Source organism: Sus scrofa, chromosome 6 (assembly GCF_054392235.1).
Source record: "Sus scrofa isolate SSC_HxYL_T2T_F1_AM1 chromosome 6, Sscrofa_HxYL_maternal_Yorkshire_Landrace_v2.0, whole genome shotgun sequence".
Lineage (NCBI taxonomy): Eukaryota > Metazoa > Chordata > Mammalia > Artiodactyla > Suidae > Sus > Sus scrofa.
Genome location: NC_139388.1, coordinates 89051271 through 89067209, shown reverse-complemented (window position 1 = coordinate 89067209; position 15939 = coordinate 89051271). Strand labels below are relative to the sequence as shown.

The following is a 15939-nucleotide window of genomic DNA, read 5'->3' as shown; positions in this document are numbered from 1 at the left end:
AGGGGAGGTGGGGGTTCTTGCCTGGTGGTACCTGGGTCTGAGCAGAGAGACCCAATTAGATTGGCCTCCTGGGGGTGGGGGGAGGTGTCACCTACCAGTAACATTCCACCTGGGTCTCCAGCTCTCCAGCTCCCCGGATTCCCCACAGGTCCCCAGACCTGGCCTAATCCACCCCATTCCAGGCTGTCCCCCATCAGGCTCCACTCCACGCCCTCTACACACAGAGACAAACGTATTTATCACAAAATCGTTTTTTATTGAGGGTTGGGTCAGGGACAGGAATAGGGAATGCACTGGGGGCCATATCCCAGTTGGCAGAGGGGTCAGGTGTTGGCGCACACCCTGCCTCCTCTAGGGCACCGCAGGGTGAGGCCTGACCCCCAGGCTCCGGCTGTGGCGCTAGACACCAGGCTGGAGTGGAGTTGGGGTTGCTTGGCCTGGTTCCGGCGGCTGGGCCAGGCTGCAATTCCCCCAAACGGCCACCAGAGGACAGCCGGCCCCCAGCGCAGAGGAATTCTCGGTTTCTAAGGTGATGGCTTCTTAAAAAAATAAAAAACCAGAGGCTGGTGTGTTCCCCCTTCCAACCCTAGGGGGGCGGGCCGGGGGAGAAGGCTCTGGCTTCTATGATCTCTTCGATAAAAAATAAGCAAAAATAATAACAAAATACGTGGTTTCTCTTTCCCTTTTCCCTGTCTAGGAACTGAGGTCAGAAATGGGAGTGTTGGGGACTGGGAGTACCCTAGTATGGCCTGGATTTCAAGGTGTGGGCCTCTTTTTCCCCTTAACACCCATAAATAAATTCATAAATAAATAAATAATAGATACTCTCTTCGTATGTGCACATATATACAGATATAGCTTTCTCTTATCTAGGCAACGGAGGAACAAACCTCTCTGACTCTTTAGATCAGAAACTCAAAAGTGACATGGTCAAGGTCAAGGGAGGCAGAAGATCAGGGACTTGGAATGGCACTGTAAAACACCCAGCAGCATACTGGAACTCCCAGCTAGCTGGGCTGTGGGACATTTCTGAGTGGAACCCTGATCCCCTGAACATGCTAGAACCATGGAGCTGGCTGGGCCCTGCAGGGATCTGAACAGAATCCTGTGAAACACCCAACGTCCTAGAACTCCAGAACCAGCTGGGTCTTGGGGTGTGGAGCTGGGGATTTGCAACAAAGCCCCGGAGGACCTAACATTCTGTAATTCTGTAATGATCAGGACTGAAGGGTCGCCAGGATGCAACTAGACGTCACTGGGAGAACGGGATCGGAAGGGAATCTTGGAAGAGGAACAGCAGCAGCAGACAGCCCACAGCACCTTCTGCACGTCCTGGTTGCGGAAGGCGTAGATAATGGGGTTGATCATGGAGTTGTAGGTAGCAGGGAGCAGGGTGAGATAAGTGTAGAGGGGCGGGGACTGGGCATCACCCAATAGGCAGTAGACGGTGAAGGGCAGCCAGCAGGCGGCAAAGGCGCCAAGCACCACGGCCAGGGTGGCGATGCCCTTTCGGGTGGCCACGTAGTGGGAGGCAGGCAGCAGGTGCCGCTGGAGGGCAATCTGCTGGGCATGGCGGCAGACGATGCGACAGATCTGGGCGTAGAGCTGCAGCATGATGCCAAACACCATGAAGAAGGCAACGGCCAGGACCACCAGATGGTTCTTGGAGAGTGGATATACCACACCACACGTGGCCGGGGCATCCAGGCAGTTCCAGGCCAGCACAGGCAGCAGCCCCAGGCCCAGCGCGCCCCCCCACACTAGGGCCAGCATCACATAGGTCCGAGTCACTGTGGTCTCTGAGTAGTAGGTGAGGGCATTGTACAGGGAAAGATAGCGATCAACAGTGATGGCCAGTAGGCTGCCGATGCTGGCAGTAAAGGCCATCGCCATCAGGCCAACCAGCACCAGGCTCATCTCGGCCGAGCCAATGCAGAAGACAGCAGCAAAGTGCATGACCAGGCCCAGGCCTGCCAGCAGGTCTGCCACAGCCAGGCTGCCCACCAGCAGGAACATGGGGGCACGGAAGGCGGGAGTGCCCACGATGATGGCCACCACCAGCGCATTCTCACAGGACACAAGGGTGCCTGAGATGCACAGCACTACATCCCAGGCCCTAGGTGAGGGCAGTGGTGCGTCTGGGTCTGTGGGGCCCTCTGTTGAGCCGATGCTGCTCATGTTCACGTTGCCCGGGCCAGCAGAGAGCCAGGCTAGGGGGCTGCCTGCACCCCACATCATGGTACCTGCAGGAGAAAGGCCCTGTGAGACGCTGGTAGGGCTGGGTGCTGTGTGGAGGGGTCTGGAAAAAGCAGGAGCCTCTCCTCGGGAGACCTGGCGGGTCCCAATGACTTGTCCCCCCCACTCATGCCCTGGAGCACTTTGGCCTCTCCCACGCCCCCAGGAGAGCAGGGGTCTCTTTTCCTGAAGATCCCTGTCCTGAGTCCCTTCACTTTCCCTTCCAACTCCCCAGAGTCCTGCAGGCCTCTTTTTCCCACGTGTGTAACCAGAGGAGGACAAGATGAAGGACTACTAAGTGGTAGGATCCAGGAGAAGCCGGGAAAGGCCCAGAGCTGGGGGAGGGAAAAACAGCTCAAGACTGAGGGCAGCTCTCCTCCCTCCCCACTAGAGAGGATGACGCTCCCTTTCGGAGGCTCAGACCCCTCACGATTCTCCTTTGAGCCAACCCCAGACTCCGCCCCCAGAAAATGCTCGTGAACTCCCGCCAGCCCCCACCCTGCACTCCTGGGGTAACAAACACCTGGGAAGTCAGCCCCCCAACACACAGCCGCCCAGACTTCTGTCCCCAGCTAGACCCCTCTTTCTGCCTGAGCCTCCGAGTCTTTGGAACAGTCACCCGCTGCTGGAAGCCTGGATCCCTGAGTCAGATCCCTCCTGCCCTGACACCTGGATTTTTGGCCTGACTCCGCCTCCTGCCCGGATGTCTGGATCCCTAAGTCGGACACCTTTTCCTGCTCGGACGCCTGGGTCTTTGCCCCAGACGCCTCCTGCCCGCCCAACCTCAAATGACCATCAGTCCCTTCAGGGCCTCAGGTCCTTGCAGGAGTGCTCACCTCTCGTCAGGTCACCCAATGGACGGCTCTCAGCACCCAGACACTGGGTCCCCTCCTGGTAGCCCAGACTCTGCGTTCCCAGACTCGAACTCCGACCCCGGTCAACTGCTGGGAGCCTTACCGCCTCCCCAGCGCCCCTGCATCTTGTGTGCCCTCCCGGCAGCCTGGTGGCCGCGGCGGGGCCCGCTACTCACCTCTCGGGACCGGGCGCGGCCGGGCCGCGGGGAGGCTCCGCTTGGGTCCGGGCTGCGCAGGGTGTGCGTGGACCCCGAGAAGCCCCCGCGGCCGCGGGAGAAGCGGCGTGAGTCACCCCGCCCCGCCCCGCCCCCGGCCACCGGTTCGGTGACGTCAGCGACATCACTGGCCAATGGGTGCTTTGCGCTGGGGCGCAACGCGCGCCGCTAAGCATAGTAATGAGGCCTCGTGCCTCCCGCTCCCCCATTCATAAAAAGCGACCGTGGCCGCGGCCCCGCCCCCTCCTGAGTCGGCCTGGGCTGTCCTTGACGTGACGCCCTCTACCGCCGGGGGTTTCGGGGCGCTGGTTGGAGAGCCTTGAAATCCCAGGGAGGCTGCGGGGGATGTGTAAGGGAAGTGGAAGGGGTACCTGGATAGGCTGCCGGGTGATGGGACCCTCGGGTGGTAGAGACAGGCGGACGGAATTCAGGTGACGGGGATCAAGTGATGAGGCTGAACCGGCGTCCCAGGTGAAGATGACGCAGGGTTGCCAAGATGATAGGGCCCTGAGGTGACAGTGACAGGAGCACGGGGAGCAAGGAGGTGGGTGGCAGTGACGGTAAGAGCATGGTGACAGGATCTTGGGTGATGATGAGGTAAAGCGGGAAGCTCCCAAGGCAACCAGAGCCATGTCAGGGTGACTCTGTGGCATGATGGGGTACAGGGCTCCCAGGGTGGCAGAGGCAGAGGCAGGGGAAAGAGAAGAGGGATTATCAGGTGACAGGACTTCAGGTCACTGTGACCCTTTTCCAAGTGCTTAAGCGACAAGGCTGTGATGAAGGTTGTAGGGTCCTGGAATGAAGATACCAGGTGCCGGTGGTGAGTGGGCCCCAGAGTGAATGGGACAGGGTAGAGGATCTGGACTGACAGTGACCAGGCAGGTAAGTTGCTGCCAGGGCAGGCCCTCGTGATGCTGGGCCTGGCATAAGGAGCTGGCTGACGTCAATCATGTCAGCCCAATAGCGCCCTCAGAGCACAGGAGGGGTGGGCCTGGCAAGATTTCAAAACCTGAATTATTTATTCAAGGATCTGGAAAGCCAGCAGGGTAGCAGTGGTGGGGGCACTTCCCCGAAGCAGCAGGAGTGGGGGAGCCGGGAAGAACTTGGAAGCAGAAAACCTGGCAGCTCAGTCCCCAGGGCAGGCACCTCTCAACCTCCCATCTTGGGCACCCTGGCAGGGCTGGACGTGGAAAAGGAGCTCCCTCTTCCCCAACCTTGCCGGTTCCCAGGGCACCTTTCAGCTGACTTCTTCAGATGTGACAGATACAGCCAGTTCTGGGGGAGGGGAACTGGCTGCTTCTCCTCCCTCTGTCTCTAGCTTTGATCTTCATGGGAATCAACCGGGCCAGGCCTGTGGGATGGGGGTGGGGGGCGGGCAGGGACTAGGTTAGGGCTTGAGGAAACCAGAGGGGCCCAGATTCCAGGCCCCAGCAACTTCTCCCCCTCAACACAGAAAGCCTGCAGCTCCAACTGTCAGTGGGGGGCAAGGGGAAGGAGGTGAGGGGCTGGTGGCAGGGAACATGGGGAGAGGAGACGGTCTGGGCTGCACTTCAGGTTGGATGTGGCGAGTTTGGGGTATTTCTCAGGTGGATGTGGTCAGGAGTGTAGACTGGATTCAAATCCCACTTCCTCCATTTCCTGGCTGCGTGCCTTTGGATTTGTAACCCAAGTTCTTTGTGCCTGTTTTCTCATCTATAAGCTAGAGACACTGTTAGTATCTACTTCATGGGACTGTCGTGGGGTGGGGGGTGGCACATCATCAGCACCAGCTGTGTTGGCCCCGGTGGATCTGGCAGGAGGATGACACCTGGGAGGCATAGTTGTGCAGGTAGTGACAGAGGTTCTAGGGGTAGATGACATCACCCGGGGGAAGGAGCAGAGAGTGAGGAGCAGCCTAGGAGTTCCCGTCGTGGTGCAGCAGAAACAAATCTGACTAGTAACTCTGAGGTTGCGGGTTCGATCCCTGGCTCAGTGGGTTAAGGATCCAGTGGTTAAGGATCCGGCGTTGCCGTGAGCTGTGGTGTAGGTTGCAGACGCGGCTTGGATCTGGCATGGCTGTGGTTGTGGCAGAGGCCAGCAGCTACAGCTCTGATTTGACCCCTAGCCTGGGAATCGCCATATGCCACGGGTATGGCCCTAAAAAAAGAAAAAGAAAACAGCAGCCTAGAGAAAGAAAGAAAACACAGAGAGAGTAGTAACACGCAGGGTACCAAGGAGGTTGCTAGCCAAGAACACCAGGGCATCAGCAGCCCAGGACCCAGGTATCCACTTTCTCCCCAGTCACAGCTGAGTCCCAACAGCTGTCCAGCTGCTCTCAGAGAAGCATGAAGGTTGCTGGGAGGCTGCCATGAAAGGGTGTATGAGAGACTAGTTGCTATTCTGAGTGGCAGTGATCTTGCTGTTCTGAGTGGCAGTGATCTTTTTTTCTTCATAGTGTATGTCTTCTTGTGAAAAATCTGCAAAATCACCACAGACAAAATCACTGTAGAACCTTTACTCCTTTTCTTTCTTTTCTTTTCTTTCTTTCTTTTTCTTTTTTTCCAGCCATTCCCATGGCATATGGAAGTTCCTGGGCCAGGGATTAAACCTGCGCCTCAGCAGTGACCCCAGCCACTGCAGAGACAATGCCAGGTCCTTAACCCACTGGGCCACAGCGGGAACTCCAACTCCTTACCTTTGCCATCACCAACATTGGCCTCTGTGGACCTTCTCCATTCTGTTCCGTATCCCATATGCTCTTTTCCTTGAGTTCTTTTCCTTCTCAGACAGACCATGTCTTGCAAGGCTGTGTTGGTTCATTTTCCTTTGCATAAATAATCCAAGAAATCTTAAATCATGCCCAAGCCAGTTGTCTTGTCACCACCAAAATGGGTTCTGGCTCCAAATATAAAGACGACATTGGAGTTTCCATCGTGGCTCAGTGGCTAATGAATCCGACTAGGAACCATGAGGTGGCGGGTTCGGTCCCTGGCCTTGCTCAGTGGGTTGAGAATCCGGCGTTGCCATGAGCTGTGGTGTAGGTTGCAGACGCGGCTCGGATCCCGCCGTTGCTGTGGCTCTGGTGTAGGCTGGTGGCTTCAGCTCTGATTCAATCCCTAGCCTGGTAACCTCCATATGCCACGGGAGCGGCCCAAGAAATGGTAAAAGGATAAATAAATAAATACGACATCTGGTGTCGTCTTGTATGTTTTGGCTAGTTTTCCCCCCAATTTCTGTCTTATGTACTGTTGCCCTTCCAGGGTGAGGAACATGAGTGATCATGTTTCCACTGAAATCGTTGCTTGGCCAGAACTTCCTGATCCAGAGAGTTAGAGTATCCTTCGTGATGGAGGCGATCCTTGGGCAGCCGGGGAGGAAAAGCGTATAGTGATATTTCTAACCGTGAGAAACTCCAGAGACTCAAGTGAACGCACCCTCTCATGCTCCAAAACTGCCCCATGTCAGCAGGACAGCTGAGGCTGTCACTGCCACGTGCATCTCTCTTTCCCCAAGATCTGTCTAGAGGAAGGGGCAGCCCTTCCTCTTCTCTCCTCTTCATGCCCTCTGTCCTACCTCCTTGATTCCGTCCCTTCACCGACACCCCCCTGCAGTCCTTCCCACCTTCCAGGTGCCAGACCAGAGCCCAGCGCTTACAACACACATGCATCCTCATTGCATAGGCGAAGCCCAGAGAAGCCAAAGGGCTCGCCCCGAATCACACAGAAAATGGCGGAGCTGGGATCTGCATCAATGCTCTACCACTGAGCTCTAGCTCCAGAGCTGGAATCTGAAGCCAGTCTATCTGTAACCAAATCCAGTGTGCCTTCCATTCTAGCCTAGATGTCACGGTCTCCCCGGAGGGGGCTGGGAGTGAAGTTTGACCAGGGTTGACCATACATGCAGTTCCCCAGGTGACCACCAGATGGCTGTGAGCACTGACTTCCAGGTAAGACTTCCTTCCCTCTTCTCTTCACCCTTGCTGGGAATCCTGTGCGCCAAAGCTCTGAAGGGAGGTGTGTGTGAGAGAGGCACAGATAATATCCACACAAGCTCCTTGTCCAAGTCGCAAGAGTCTGGGCATTGGCAGTGCACATATTCTTAGCACAGACCCATTCATGCATTCAGTTAATATTCACTGACCCCTGAGCTTGGGTTTGAGAGGGTGTTATAGACAGAAAGACGATCTCGCCATATCCCTGTATTTTCAATATTCCATAAATATTTATTGAGCATATGCTATTTGCCAGGCACGGTTCTAGGCACGGGGGTATAGCAATGAACAAAATCTCTGCCTTCATGGAGCATTCATTTTGATGGGGAGACTGAATATCTACAAATGAGTATTTTTTTGGCCATACCCCCAGCACATGGAAGTTCTCAGGCCAGGGATCAAACCTAAGCCACCACAGTGACAAGACCAGATCCTTAACCACTAGACCACCAGGGAACTCTGTATAAACAAATATTTAATACGATATTTTGTTTTGTTTTGTTTTTTTAAGGCCCCACCTGCAGCATATGGAGGTTCCCAGGCTAGGGGTCTAATCAGAGCTGTAGCTGCAGGCCTAAACCTCAGCCACAGTAATGCGGGATCCGAGCCGCATCTGCGACCTACACCACAGCTCATGGCCACACCGGATCCTTAACCCACTGAGCGAGGCCAGGTATTGAACCCACAACCTCATGGTTCCTAGTTGGATTCATTTCCGCTGCACCACGATGGGAACTCCCTGATACGATATTGAGTAAGGAGCTCTTGAGGGTCTTAAAGACCAGACCAGTGGGACAGGCAAACGCGTACAGTCACGACATGGTCCAGTGTGGTTATTTAATAAGCACCTACTTAGTGTTTATGTGTGTAGGGGGTGAGGTGCAGATGAAGATAAACATGGTTCCTGCCTTCATGGAACTTACTGATAGCCTAGGAAATAAATGAGTAATTCATTCTACAGTGGATACATGTTCTGGAGGGGAAAAAGGAGGCATCGTAGTATAGGATAACCAGGAGACATGTTGTAAGTAGGGAGCTCAAGGAATGAGTCAGTTGAAGAGAGAAGAGTTTCTAGAAGAGGGCACAGCAAGTGCAAATTGTTAGGAGGAAAAGAGTTGATGTGTTTGAGGAATAGAGAGGAGGCTAGTGAGCCAAGTGGAGAGGTAGGAGTTGAGCCCAGAGAGGTGATTGTGTAAGTCTTGGAAAGCAGTGTGATGGGAGCTATTGGTGGGCTTATATGTGGGAATGATATGATCTGACTTAACATTTTCTTTTTTTTAAAAAGTTATTTTATTTTATTTTTTTGCTCTTTTTTTCAAGGACCACACCTTATGCATACGGAGGTTCCCAGGCTAGGGGTCCAATCGGAGCTACAGCTGCTGACCTACAGTTACAGCCACAGCAATGCTGGATCTGAGCCGCATTGGCAACCTACACCACAGCTCATGGCAACACTGGATCCTTAACCCACTGAGTGAGGCCAGGGATCGAATCCGAAACCTCATGGTTCCTAGTTGGATTTTTTCCTGCTGTGCCACAATGAGAACTCCAACATTTTCTTTTCTTTTCTTTTCTTTTCTTTTCTTTTCTTTTCTTTTTTTTCTTTTCTTTCCTTTCCTTTTCTTTTCTTTCCTTTCCTTTCCTTTCCTTTCCTTTTCTTTTCTTTAAGGCTGCACTCATGGTATGCTGTAGAGACTTCTAGAGCCAGGAATCAAAGGGTTGTGGAGGCCAAGCTGAGATGAAAAATTGTTGCCTGGTCACATCCATGTTTTCAGGACAGCCCTGCACGGTGAGGGCCCAGCTCAGGGAGTGGCTGGAGGCTGAGAGGCAGTGCGAGGCCAGCAAAGGGAAGATGGGGAACAGGACCTGGGAGATTTGTAAAGGCAGAATCTGTGAGATTTGGTCTGGGGGTGGGGGGGGGGGAGGATGAGACCGTGGTTTCCAATCAGGTGCCAGGGGGATGAGGGAGCCCATGAGTGGGGAAGAGGGACCAGGAAATTTCAGGGGCCTGAGGAACACCCAGGTGGAGGTACCCAGGAAGCAGAAGACCCTCAGGAGGCACAGCAGAGGGGAGAGTAGTCTCTGGTCTCACCAGATGCTGGGTTCGAATCAGGTCCCCCTTGTTACATCTGTGCCCCTGAGTAGGTGATCTGACTAGAGGCTGGCAAATCGGGGATAACAAAACCCATGCTTAGAGGGTAGTCATGGACATTAGATGAGAAGCTGCAAGGAGTCCCTGTCATGGCTCAGTGGGTTAAGAATCTGACTAGTATCCATGAGGATGCAGGTTCGATCCCAGGCATCATTCAGTAGGTTAATGAATACAGTGTAGCTGTGAGCCGTGATGTAGGTCGCAGAGGAGGCTTGGATCTGGCGATGCTGTGGCTGTGGCTGTGACTGTGGCTGTGGCCAGCAGCTATAGCTCCAATTCCACCCCTAGCCTGGAAATCTCCATATGCTGCCATGGGTATGGCCCTAAAAAGACAAACAAAAAAAAAAAAAAAAAAAAAGAGAGAGAGAGAGAGAGAGGCTGCAAGAAAAAACTGCTTAATAGAATGTACATTCCATTAGTACATTCCTCTAGTGGTAAGTGTTCAATAGTTGTTAACTCTGTGTTATTAGAGGAATGACCCCAGGAGAGGTGGAATAGGGCTCAGGACTGAACTGGGCCACTAGCAATGAAGAGCAGGAAGGAGGAAAAGGAGAAATGGAGAGGGGGAAGAGGACAGGGCAAGGGGAGAATGGGGGATGGCGGGGAGAGGGAGAGGAGGTGTCTGCTAAGGAACCTGAGAAGTGGCTGCAGAGGAGGAAGAACCAGAGGAGGCAGAAGCGGAGGCTGCGGTAAGGCCCACTTGTCCCAGTATCAGTGAAACCGCTGACTTGGCCAGTGGGTGGGGTAAGTCGGAGGCAGACAAGGTGGGTTTAGGGACCAAAGAGAGGAGGGTCCCAGGGGTGAAGCCAGAGCCTAGGGACTAGTCCTGGCCGTCTGGGGCCTGGTTGGAGGACCCACGCGACAAGAGCTCTGAAGTCAGGAAAGTGATCTCGCCTAAATCCAGATTTTGCCACTAACTCTGTGACCTCCGACGAGTCTCTCACCTTTCCTGATCCTCGGTTTGCTCACCTGCGAAGTAGGGATAAGTTTTCGCAAAGCTGCGGGTAGGGACCTCCAGGGACCCGGCCGGCGGCTGGTCCTGGACCCCGCCCCCTTTTGTCCGAGTCCCGCCCCAGACCGCCCAGCCCCGGCCCACCTGGCTGCGCCACTAGCTCCGCCCCGCCCGGGCCACGCCCACGTGGCCTCGCCCGGGTTGCCTGGGTCTCGCTCTTCACACCCCGGCGGAGCCAAGTCCAGAAAGGACGCGCCGCTTCAGCTCTCCGCCGACCCCCAGGGCCCGCCCCCCGCGCCCATGGCCGCGCCTGGACCCCGCTCCTTACGGGCTGCACTCTGTGGCGGCTGCTGTTACCTCCTCCTGTGTGCCCAGCTCGCTGTGGCGGGTAACGCGTGCCCTTTACCCATCACCCAGCCACCTGCCAGGAGCAGTCTGGGCTTGGGGAGGTGGGGGGAATGGGAGGGGATATTCCAGATGGGTGCAGGGCTCCTGAGGTGGGTAGAGGGGACTTCAGCTGCATGTGTCTATATGGGCTCCAGCTGTGAGGCAGCCTCAGGTGTATGGAGGGGAGGTGGCCCCAGGGGTATCTTCGCATACACCTGCTCCCTATGTATGCAAAGGGAGGGGGCGCTGGGTGGATGTCAGGGAGGTTCTAGGTGTGTGTTAGTGTATGTTTGTGGAAACTCCAGGTGTGTAGCTGGGCTTAGGGAATCCAGGTGAGTGTGTGTGCAGAGCAGTGAGACCCACCATAGTGGCGAAGGGGGCCAGCTGTAAGCTTGGGCTGGGGTCTTAATGGGAGTTGTGGGGCCGAGGGCAGACTGGTTTATTATGGATCCCCTGTCTCTTTAGCTGTGCACCACCGCCAAGTGGGGTAGCTTGGGCTCCAAGTGTTGCAAACCCCACCCCACCCCCACTTCTAGGTAAAGGAGCTCGAGGTTTTGGGCGGGGAGCCCTGCTCCGCATGAACATCTGGCCAGCTGTCCGAGGGACCTGCAAACAGCTGAAGCTCTGTGAGCATTGTGTGGAGGGCAACAGAGCACACAACCTCTCTGGCTGCGTGTGGGAGCAGTGTCGGCTGGAGGAGCCAGGTAGGCTCTTCCCAAGTTTAGCGCCCCTAGTTCTGAACACCAAGGCCCTGGCCCAGCTCCCCAAACCTCTTCCCCATACCTTCTCCTACCAGGACGCTGTGTGGCCCAAGCTGAGGTGGTCAAGGAAGGTTGCTCGGTCTACAACCGCTCGGAATCTTGTCCAGGTAATAGGCTCCCGCCAGCCTAAGCAAGCTGGAGGGAAGGGGCTGAGATGTCCCCAGCCAGAGGCTGCCTTCGATATGGAATCAGCCTCTCCCAAGGAGACAGTGCCCACGAACACCTGGGTCCAGTTTCAGTTCTGCCTTTAGCTTGCTGAGAAGTCCCTTCCTCTCTCTGGCCTGCTTCCTCTTCTGTAAACTGGGGCAGCCAGAGGATCCAGAACAAGCATGTGGAGGGCATGGGGAAGCTAGCTCTTTTTTTTTTTTTTTTTTTGCTTTTTTTAGAGCCATACCTGCGGCATATGAAGGTTCCCGGGCTAGGAGTCGAATCAGAGCTACAACTGCTGGCCTACACCAGCAATGCCAGATCCGAGCCACATCTGTGACCTACACCACAGCTCACGGCAATGCCAGACTCAACCCACTGAGCGAGGCCAGGGATCGAACCCGCAACCTCATGGTTCTAGTCGGATTCGTTTCCTCTGTGCCATGATGGGAACTCCTATCTCTTCTATGTTATACCTCAGTGAGGACTTTAGAAGTTCAGAAGGGAAGGTGGGGCACGGGGGGGAGGGCTTCCTGGAGGAGGTGGCATCAGAGATGACACTTAGAGATGGAAGGTATGTTGGGTAGACCTGAACATGGGACAGAGGGTCTGGTGTGAGTCAGAAGTCAAGTGTTAGCCTGGGCTGGGGTCTTGATGGGAGTCGCAGAACGGGGGCGGGGCAAACTGGTTTATTATGGATCTCTGTCTCTCCAGCTGTGCACCACCACCCCACCAATGAACCGAAGACAGTCACAACAGGTAGGTACTCTCTCGGGGAATGAGAGGGCTAGGGGTGCAGGGAAAGAGCTGGGCTAGGGCGCTGACGTGCTCTGTGATCTCAGCCCTGCGACCTTTCCCTGAGCCTGTTCCCATATCTGTATAATGGGCTGGATAAAACCTCACCCAGTTGCCGTTTTATGAGAGGGGGTACAGCACCCTCGTCCATTTTCTGATGCATAGAAGGTGATCAAGAAGTGACAGTCCCCCTCCCTTCTTCCAACACTGGTTCTGAGAACTCAGGAGGATCCCCCAAGGACCTGCTTGGTGCTGAGGGTACGTGGTTCAGGTTGCCAAGGAGATGCCCTCAGTGACTACCTACTGCACCCTCCAGGCCCAGAGAGGGTCATAAAGCAGGTGCCCAGCAGATGAGAGGCCAGAACCCCACCCTTTGGTGCCCACTGCCCCTCAGGGCCTGGAGGTCAGCGGGTTTGGCAGGGACGGCTGAAGAGGCTCTTAGTTAATTAAAGCCAGAAACGTGATCTCTTTGGCTAAATTATTGATGGCTCAGCTCCCTCCGGCTTGAGCCCCAGATCAGTCTTCTGTAGCTCATTTCTTCCCTCTTCTGCTCCTCTTTCCCCTGTGTCCTTCTCTGGGGCTCCCTGAGCTGCAGCTGGGGCTCCCCCCACCCCCCTCTTTGTCCTTCCTGTCCTCAGACCCCCTTCCACCAGCTACACCCTCTGGGAGGGGGACCCAGCTCCCAGCTGTGCCCTTTTCACTGCCCTGGAAAAATCTTTCACCACCAGCCCTGCCTTGCCCTGGGCACCTGGCCCAGGGCCTGAAATCGAATCCCTGGTGGGAGCTGATGGCTAACATGGCGCAGCTGGGAGCCACCCAGATGTCTTGGCAACTGTGTGTCTAAAGGCGGGACCAGGGGAAGGGGTCAGAGGGTGCTCTGTGAGTCTGGCTCTGCCCTAATGGTGAGGTGACCTGGACAGGCCTGGCACTCTGACATGTATCACTTAGTCTTCATTTATTCGCTTGGGAGGGTATGGACCTCCACTTCTTCTGTGCCTTCCCTCTCTAAGTAAGGGCTCCAGCACTGCCCTGGGTGACTCCAGGGTCTCTGGTCTTAGGAGTCCATACCCCTTGGTTCCCACTGCCCTTTAGGGCTTGGAGGTCAGCAGGCTTGGCAAGGATGGCTTTGAACCCCAAGACCCAAGACTGAAAGGGACTCTGAACTGAAGCGAGTGTGGATGCATGTCCCGGGTCCCTCTTCACCCTGTGGGGTCACTGTGAGAGAGGGAGGCTGGCAGGAAGCTCAGTCACCATCTGGTCCCTGCACTCAGAAGGCCTAGAGAGGGGGTGAGGGGCATCAAGCCACAGGGCAACTCAGGAGCAGAGCCAGGACTGGAGCCGAGGCCCTGTCCCTCCTGCCAAGTACTTCCCAACTGCCCGCAGGATCTGGGTTGAACTTCTGAGCCTGCTCTTCAAGGCTCCCATAGTGAGGACTGGGGCCTCCAGGTGACCTGTGCCAGGTATCAGGGTGGGTGGGGCTGGGATCCTGGTCCACAGGGGCCTGCTGTGACGTCCACCCTACAGAGAGCCCCCCGGGCCCCGAGGACCACAGCCCTGGCTTTGATGGGGCCAGCTTCATTGGTGGCGTTGTGCTGGTGTTGAGCCTGCAGACGGTGGCCTTCTTTGCCTTGCGCTTCCTCAAGGCCAAGGACAGCACCTATCAGACACTGTGAGTACCTAGCCAGCCTGGTCGCAGCTCCCTGCCCGCACCCCACACTTGGCCCTCAGGTCCCCATTAGCGCTGCTGGTGCACTGTCTTCTCAGTGGGGCAGCATCAAGGGCAATGACTGGCTTCCAGCCTCCCCCGTGTGAGCCGCACTGCTTCTCCCTCCTCCAGTTGTGGGCTGCTCTCTGCTGGGTGTTGGCGGGAGCTGGACTCAGCCCGGACCCCGTGTCTGAGAGCCCAGCTGAGCCCACGTGTCTTTGTCCCCTCATGCTGCCAGCAGGGAAGAGAACCAGTAGGTGACCGCCCAGGCAGCCTTCGGCCTGCAGCTCTGCGGCCGCGGCTAGGAGCCTGGGCTGCGTGTGCGGTTTGGTTTTCCTCTGAGAAGGGGAGCTGCTCTGAGGCCCCCGTGTGCTGTGGCCCCATGTGTGCTGTGGGGCAGATCACTGCAGCCTTCATTAAAGTGGTTGCTCTTCCGGCCACTGCCTGCTCTCTGGGGGTGGGTGTCCTTGGCCCCGCTGGGGTGGGGCTGCCCCCCTGAGTGCTGTCTCTGTCTGGCCTCTGCAGAATCTGACCCCCTCAGGCCTGGATTCCACACTCAGGGGGAAGAGGATGAAGAGGCTGCCTTCTCAGCCCCCTTGTGGGCACTGGGGGTGGGACAAACTTTGGCCACCGAATTTTGGGCCCTGTGGGCGCCGAGCAGGCTCAGTGCCCAATAGCTGACATCCCCTCCTGTCCTGGGCCTGGTTCCTGCAGATGAGAGCATCCTTCAACCACCTCTTTCTCATCCATCATCCCTGCGGCCCCCTGCCTGGCACTAGGTCTGGGGTTGCCTCTTCCCATCAACCTGGCCTGGACACTGCCCTCAAATAAAGGAGCTCTTTCCAGCACTGTGCTTTATGTCCCATGTCTTGGCTTGTATGTGGATTGGTTGGGGTAGGGGTGTGGCCGCTGTCTGCTCCTTAAGGGAAATTCAGCCTTGAACAGTTACTGTCACCTTTTATTTTTGTTTATTTTATTTTATTTTGTCTTTTGTGTTTTTAGAGCCGCACCCATGGCATATGGAGGTTTCCAGGCTAGGGGTTGAATCAGAGCTATAGCTGCCAGCCTATGCCAGAGCCACAGCAACATGGGATCCGAGCCATGTCTGAAACCTACACCACAGCTCATGGCAATTCAGATCCTTAACCCACTGAGCAAGGCCAGAGATCGAACCTGCAACCTCATGGTTCCTAGTCAGTTTCGCTAACCACTGAGCCATAACGGGAACTCCTGTCACCTTTTAAAATTTTTTTTTTTTACTGCATCCAGGGCATGTGGAAGATTCTGGCCAGGGATTGTACCAGGCCACAGCAGGATCCTGAGCCACTGCAGTGACAAGAGCAGATCTTTAACCCACTATGCCACAGTGGAACTCCTTTTAAAAATATCTTTATTTGGGATTTACCGCTGCGGTGCAACAGGGTCGGAGGCGTCTCTGCAACCCTGGGGCATAGGTGCAATCCCCGGCCCAGCACAGTGGGTTAAGAATCTGGTGTTGCTGTGTCTGTGGCATAGGTCACAATTGCGGCTCAGATCTGATTGCTGGCCCGGGAACCCCATATGCCACGGGGCAGCCAAAAATAAATAAATAAATGATAAAATTTTTTTATTTGGAGTTCCTTTGAGGCCCAGCGCTTAAGGATCTGATGTTACTGCTGTGGCATGAGTTCAGTCCCTGGCCCAGGAACTTTCCAGGCATGGCCAAAAAAAAAAAAAAAAAAAAAAAATATATATATATATATATATATATACACATGTATATCACG

At 55.4% G+C, this 15939-nt stretch overlaps 2 protein-coding genes and 1 pseudogene across 6 annotated transcripts; 1 reads left to right on the top strand and 2 right to left on the bottom strand.

Annotated features, from left to right (window-relative positions):
- Positions 1 to 238: 238 nt before the first annotated feature.
- Positions 239 to 3334, bottom strand: GPR3 (G protein-coupled receptor 3). Its single transcript, NM_001257225.1, has 2 exons — positions 3266 to 3334; positions 239 to 2243 (listed from the first exon to the last, which is right to left on the bottom strand). Exon 2 carries the CDS (start codon positions 2236 to 2238, stop codon positions 1246 to 1248), a length of 993 nt encoding a protein of 330 aa, NP_001244154.1. The 5' UTR covers positions 2239 to 2243; positions 3266 to 3334; the 3' UTR covers positions 239 to 1245.
- Positions 3335 to 5986: 2652 nt separating this feature from the next.
- Positions 5987 to 6565, bottom strand: LOC146402623 (small ribosomal subunit protein eS24 pseudogene; annotated as a pseudogene).
- A 559-nt stretch (positions 6566 to 7124) lies between these two features.
- CD164L2 (CD164 molecule like 2) lies at positions 7125 to 15021 on the top strand. Of its 5 annotated transcripts, none has more exons than XM_084963626.1 (6): positions 7125 to 7229; positions 11302 to 11469; positions 11562 to 11633; positions 12388 to 12432; positions 13993 to 14137; positions 14699 to 14839. In XM_084963626.1, the coding sequence occupies exons 2-6, from the start codon at positions 11343 to 11345 to the stop codon at positions 14703 to 14705; spliced, it is 396 nt and encodes a 131-aa protein (XP_084819752.1). In that variant the 5' UTR covers positions 7125 to 7229; positions 11302 to 11342; the 3' UTR covers positions 14706 to 14839. The 5 variants fall into 5 exon arrangements, with proteins under 5 accessions (XP_084819752.1, XP_005656139.2, XP_005656138.2 ...); XM_005656082.4 differs by lacking the exons at positions 7125 to 7229; positions 14699 to 14839 and adding exons at positions 10562 to 10766; positions 14888 to 15021; XM_005656081.4 differs by lacking the exon at positions 7125 to 7229 and adding an exon at positions 10562 to 10766 and having other exon boundaries at positions 14699 to 15021.
- The last annotated feature ends 918 nt before the right edge of the window (positions 15022 to 15939 follow it).

What these genes read in the sequence shown, in the direction of transcription:
- CD164L2 (XM_005656081.4), top strand. Translation starts at nt 10,679, where the DNA reads ATGGCCGCGCCTGGACCCCGCTCCTTACGGGCTGCACTCTGTGGCGGC. An exon ending in GTGTCGGCTGGAGGAGCCAG is followed by an intron (nt 11,470 to 11,561) that starts GTAGGCTCTTCC and finishes TTCTCCTACCAG; the next exon opens with GACGCTGTGTGGCCCAAGCT. An exon ending in CCGCTCGGAATCTTGTCCAG is followed by an intron (nt 11,634 to 12,387) that starts GTAATAGGCTCC and finishes CTGTCTCTCCAG; the next exon opens with CTGTGCACCACCACCCCACC.
- GPR3 (NM_001257225.1), bottom strand. Translation starts at nt 2,238, where the DNA reads ATGATGTGGGGTGCAGGCAGCCCCCTAGCCTGGCTCTCTGCTGGCCCG.